The sequence below is a fragment of the Colobus angolensis genome, unplaced genomic scaffold (genome assembly GCF_000951035.1).
Source record: "Colobus angolensis palliatus isolate OR3802 unplaced genomic scaffold, Cang.pa_1.0 Scaffold466, whole genome shotgun sequence".
In the NCBI taxonomy this organism is placed as follows: domain Eukaryota; kingdom Metazoa; phylum Chordata; class Mammalia; order Primates; family Cercopithecidae; genus Colobus; species Colobus angolensis.
This window is the reverse complement of record NW_012118110.1, coordinates 306375-312628: the sequence shown is the minus strand read 5'-3', so window position 1 is coordinate 312628 and position 6254 is coordinate 306375. Positions and strand designations below refer to the sequence as shown.

General features: G+C 40.5%; 1 protein-coding gene across 1 annotated transcript in view; it reads left to right on the top strand.

Annotated features, from left to right (window-relative positions):
* The window catches only part of ULK2 (unc-51 like autophagy activating kinase 2), a 75401-nt gene that overhangs the window by 3501 nt on the left and 65646 nt on the right, over nucleotides 1-6254 (top strand). The window contains exons 3-5 of the mRNA XM_011958300.1: nucleotides 434-535; nucleotides 1763-1821; nucleotides 4406-4488. Coding sequence (XP_011813690.1) covers nucleotides 434-535; nucleotides 1763-1821; nucleotides 4406-4488 — 244 coding nt within the window. The remainder of the gene's footprint in view (nucleotides 1-433; nucleotides 536-1762; nucleotides 1822-4405; nucleotides 4489-6254) is intronic.

Genomic DNA, 6254 nt, shown 5'->3' with positions numbered 1-6254 from the left:
TTATGTATGTATGTTGGAGACAGCCCAGGTTCCTTTTGTACTTCTCCCTGATTCCATTTCCTCCTCTGCTCCTTTCACACACCTGAGGGAACCTCTGTCCTATGGTGTATGTGTTTTATACACCATGGCCTATGGTGTGTATTTTTCTTTGTTATTATTTTGGTCCCCTCATTGTACTTTATGTGTCCATTATAATCAGTTGAAACATTTGTTTCTATAACTTGCCCTTTTTCATGCAGCATTGATTTTGAGATTTACTAGTAAATATATGATAATATGTTGTAAGTTCATTGCCTTATTATTTGTTAGGGAACTATCACAGGGTGTTGTTTTATTCTGGTAGTTTGTTAGGAGTGTCACCTTTACCAGTTAATTAATATGTGCATATTAATTACATAAATACTGCATGCCCCTTAAATTTCTCTGTCCCCAGGCTCCTGAGGTTATTATGTCTCAACATTATGATGCTAAGGCTGACTTGTGGAGCATAGGAACAGTGATATACCAATGCCTAGTTGGAAAACCACCTTTTCAGGTAGGCTGACTTTTTTCTTATGTCCTCAGTTTTGGGATCTTGTCATTTTATAGTTGCGTTTGATTTGTAAAATGAAGAATACTTTGAAAGCAGTGTTTTTGGCTCCTCTGTGACTTACTTTGATCCTTTTATAGGCAAAAACTGCTTGAGTGAGTCAGAACATCTTTTGGTTTTCCCCTTTTATCTGCTTGCCCTTTGTAGTTGAACTGGGCATGCAGTCTGTTGTATGTTGGGATCGGGGCTAACAGCCTGGTGGGAAATGGGTGTGAATGGTGACACCACAGCTTCCTGGTTAGCCTGGTTTTGAGATCCTGGAATCCACACGAGGGCTGGGGCTGTCTGGGGAGATCTCTGGAAACCATCTCTAGCTCTCTATTCCTGACACTGCTAGGTGAGAGGGAGGTAATTATATACGCTTTATGGAAATTATTATGGGTCTGTCTTCTCCTCTCCCCCAACATCCTGTCAAAAAGTGACCCTGTAGAGTATAATCACGATGATTTCTCTTGAGTTCATATTGTCATGTTATAATTTCTTATGTTATAAAGAAGATCTTTGAATTTGAAAACTGGAACAAAATGAAAATATTTGCCCAAGATAGTATTAAGAAAATTAGTGACACAGCCAGGTTAAACACTTTTAATTTCTTAGTCTAGTTTGCATTGTAGAGGAGGCTTCTACATTTAAGCAGTTGTTGTTATCAGCTACTTGTTGCTGTGGAGAGACTGCATAGTAGCAGTATACGTAGTTCTTTTCTTTGAATTCCTTTAGGGTCCTAAGGTAAAGTACACCTGAATTTTACCCAACAATAACGTACTTATTGGGCAGGCCATGTAACCTTCAGAATAGTGACCCTTAATCTATTCTAAGTTTCAGGCTCCTCTGAGAGTCTGACCTCAGAAAAGGTACCTCAGAAAAGGTACATTATACTCAGATGTACAGAATTTTCACACAATGTCATAGGTTTTATGACTTCCTAATGACCAGTTATGGCTCCTTCAGCAATCCATGGCTTTCAAGTTGAGAATCTATATTCTGTAGCAAGAATATGAGCGTCATCTCTCTTTCCTTTCCTCCTCCCTCATACTTTCCCTCCTTTCCTCTGAATCCCTTCCTTGAAACTCCCACTCCCTCAATCCGTTAAAAAAAAGAATATGAGCGTCAATCATATGATTTGGAAGTTTTGCCCCCAATGTTTAGGAAATTAAACCTTTTTTTTTTTAATAGGCCAATAGTCCTCAAGACTTAAGGATGTTTTATGAAAAAAACAGGAGCTTAATGCCTAGGTATGTGTTTAGATTACACTGGGTTTTACTATTTGTGAACACAGTGTTGTTTATTTGAACTGTTTGTGTTTTATGTATTCTCATTTTTGAATTATTTTTCAGTTGATAATGTGAAAGCATTTGTTATAGCAAATTGGAAAATTGCTGGCACATCATAGGTGTCTGTGTAGTACTGTACTCTTTTCTTTCTTTTTTAAAATGTAAATTTGAAAGAAAAAGATACAGAAGTTACATGTGTTCCTTGTGGGGAGGGTAATATGGACAGAATAGATACGCAGAAAGTAGAAAGTGAATTCCCCACAGCTTTGCTCTCTTCTTTAGGGGTTACAAGAGTTTGTTGTGTCTCTTTCTACATAGTTTTTGTGGGAGTTCTTTATACATGTTTGAGTGCTTGTTTTCCTTTTGTTTTCTCTTGAACTTGTATCTTGAGATGAGTGCTTGTTTATGTATGTATTTATACACACACATAGTTTAAGACAAATTACATCATATTTTGTGAGTTGTTTGCAGTGTCCTTTTGTTTTTTACTTTGTAGTACATCACAGATGATGTTCCTCAACAGGATGTGGAAGGCCACTGTATGCTTTTTTATTTTGAGACAGAGTCTTGCTCTGTCGCCCCGGCTGGAGTGCAGTGGCACGATCTAGGCTCACTGCAACCTCCGCCTCCCTAGTTCAAGCAATTCTCCTGCCTCAGCCTCCCTAGTAGCTGGGACTGTAGGTGCCCGCCACCACACCTGGCTAATTTTTGTATTTTTTTTTTATTAGTAGAGACGGGGTTTCACCATGTTGGCCAGGCTGGTCTTGAACTCCTGACCTCAAGTGATTCTCCCACCTTGGCCTCCTAAAGTGCTGGGATTATAGGTGTGAGCCACCATACCTGGCCAACTGTATGCTTTTTTTTGTTTGTTTTTTAATGATTAATAGACTATTTATTTAGGCAGGAGTACATATAGTCATCGACAGACTTAACATGAGAGATTAAATGTCTGACCCAATTTTCCTCCCCGGATGAGCTTTTCTTTCCTGTCCCTTTCAGTTTTGAAAACATAATAGCAGAAGAAGAGGGGTCCAAGTCCACACAGAGCTCCCAAGAGTGAGTTTTTAGGAGTGGGTCTGAAATTAGGATAGGTATTTGCTGATCTTGCATAGGTCCAGTGAATCAAGGCAGGATCTTCGAGGAGCCCTCTGCAGTTGGGGTGGTTGTACTGAAGCAGGTACTCTCGTTTCAGCCGGACTCTTATGGCCAACAGCTCAACTTGCGCCCGTCGGGTTTCTGGAGATATGTCGTATTTGGCTGGGTCGAGGGCTGGGGGCAGAGTGGCCAGGCGCAATGGAGTATACTTTGGGAACGACATCTTGGTGACCCAGGGCACAACTGCACCTGACACTGTATGCTTTTAAATGCCACAGAGAGTCCCATAGATGTACATTATTTTATTTAATCAGATCCCTGTTTTCATTTTTTGGTCACTACAAACAGGCTCTAGTGAAGTATGTATGTATGTGTGTGTGTGTGTGTGTGTCTGTGTACACCTTTGTGTATGTGTGCATTTTGTTAGTTTGGACTCCTAGAAATGGAATTGTCAGACCAAAAGATACACTTTCCAAATAGGCTATCCCAGTGAATACAGCAAGATAGAAGACTGCCCCTTTTCCCTCATTTTTACCAACACAGAATGTTAGCGGATTTGATGCTGTACAAATGCATAAGGACCAGTTAGCTATTAATTTAATTTGGATTGTTCTCTTCATTAGTGAGTTTGGCTCCTTTGTATTTAATATCTTTTTCTTTTTCTTTTTTTTTTTGAGATAGAGTCTTGTTCTGTTGCCAGGCTGGAGTGCAATGGCATGATCTTGGCTCCCTGCGACGTCCACCTTCCGATTTCAAGCCATTTTCCTGCCTCAGCCTCCCAGGTAGCTGGGACTACAGGGAGGCTACCACGCCCGGCTAATTTTTGTATTTTTAGTGGAGACAGGATTTCACCATGTTGTTCAGGCTGGTCTTGAACTCCTGACCTCAAGTGATCCTTGAGGATCCTTGGCCTCCCAAAGTGCTGGGATTACAGGCGTAAGACACCGTGCCCAGCCTGTGTAATATATTTTTGTAATTCTTATTCTTTGAATTGTGTACTTCTATTACTTCACTCATTTTCCTGTTGCTTGTTGTTTTCATAGTGGATGTTAGGAAGTTGTGTTAGTTCTCACTTGTGTTTAAGTGCTGCCCTTTTCCAGATGGAAATGGAGGTGGCTATTTTGTAATAGAGAACATTATAGCAACTATTAGTGCAAGATTGAAGTCATGGTAAAACTCAGCATTGGGCTTGTGAAGTGCCTTACTCCTATAGATACTCAACAACAAGCACAGTACAGGAATCTTCTCAATTTGATGCTGTTTCTCAAAGGCAGTTTAGTGCCTTTTTTTTCCTTCTTTAGATGACTCTTACATGGTCTTCTTGGTATAAATGTATTGGTATTTGCGAAACCACATATATGTTTTAGTTTACTATATGGAAGGCAAAAATTAATGTTGTTTATATATATAAACTTATCACTTAGGTGGTTGTGTTTTTCCTTTCCCCCAGTATTCCCAGAGAAACATCACCTTATTTGGCTAATCTCCTTTTGGGTTTGCTTCAGAGAAACCAAAAAGATAGAATGGACTTTGGTAAGAAATAGTTTCAACTTTTGCATGCTTTCTAACTTCATTGTTTTATGTGCTGAAAGATTTAAAAAATAGAGATTTCAGAAGAAAATTGAAGTCAGTTTCGCTTTTCTTTTTGTTTATTTTCTTCACTAGTTTCGTAAATATTTATTGAGTGCTTATTACTATGTTCTAGGTATGGGAGATAGAGTAATAAAATCACTCTCCTCATGTAGCATATATTCTAGTGGTAGAGAGAGACAAGAAACAAATTAAAAACCATAGTTAGATATTATATTAGAAGTTGCTAAGTATTGTGGGAATAAAGAAGTGGGGGTGGGGTGGGGGTGGGGATTGAAATTTTAAATAAGATAGTCAGTGAAGACCTTATTGAGAAAGTGACATTTGAACAAAGACTTGACTTGAAATGAGAGTGAGCCATAGGATATCTGTGGGAAGAGCTTTTTAAGCAGAGTGAACAGCCAATACAAATGCTTAGGGCTGGGAATATGCCTGTAAGCTTGAGGAACAATTAGAAAGCCAGTTGAAGACTTGGGTTTTTCCACAAAGTGTGATGGGAGCCATTAGAGAGTTTTGAGTGGAGGAAAAGTGATCTGACTAATGTTTTTAGAAAGGATCAAGCTGGCTGCTGCTTGAGAATAGACTGTGTGCATATAAGGGGAAGAGCAGAAGCTGGAAGACTAATCAGGAGACTCTTGTCGTTACCCAGGTGAGAGGTGAGTGTAGCTTCAACTAGGATAATAGCAGTGGAGGTGGTAAGAAGTCTTTCTGGAGGTAGAGGCAACGGCATTCACTGAAGGATTGAATCTGAGGGTGTGAGAGAGAAGACCCAAGGATGACTCCAAAGTTTTTGGCCTGATAAGCTGAAAGTATGTTTTCAGTTACAGTGATGGGAAAGACTGTATGGATAGAGCAGGCAATGGGGACAAGATGAGTTTCTGTTGGATATGTTACATTTAAGATAACCATTGGATGTCTAAGTGTTGATGTCAGAAGTGCACTTGAATTTCAGAAAAGTCTAGACTGGGGGCAGATTGGGGAGTTGTCAGCCTGTGGTTGATATTTATTTATTTAATTTAAAAAAATATTTTTTTGAGACAGGATTTTACTCTGTCACCCAGGCTGGAGTGCACTGGTATGATCATGGCTCACTGCAGCCTCGACTTCCCCAGGCTCAGGTGATCCTCCAACCTCATCCTCCCCAGTACCTGGGACTACAGGTGTACAACACCACCCCTGGCTAATTTTTGTGTTTTTTTGTAGAGACAGGGTTTCGTTATGTTGTCCAGGCTGGTCTTAAACTCCTGGGCTCAAGCGATCTACCCACCTTGGCCTGCCAAAATGCTGAGATTACAGATGTGAGCCACCATGCCCAGCAATATTTATTAAATAGATTATTTTCTTTTTTTTCCCCCTTTATTTGAGAAAAGGCCTCACTGTATTACCCAGGCTGGACCGGGAATGCAGTGGTGTGATCGTAGCTCACTGCAACCTTGAACTCCTGGGCGCAAGTGATTCTCCCACCTCAGCTTCCTTAATAGCTGGGACTACAAGCCTGCATCACCACAGTCGGCTAATTTTTTGTTTTGTTAATTTAATTAATTTATTTATTTGTTTTGAGACGGTGTCTCACTCAGTCGCCCAGGCTGGAGTGCAGTGGTGCGATCTCAGCTCACTGCAAGCTCTGCCTCCCGGGTTCACGCCATTCTCCTACCTCAGCCTCCTGAGTAGCTGGGACTACAGGCGCCCGCCACTATGCCTGGCTAATT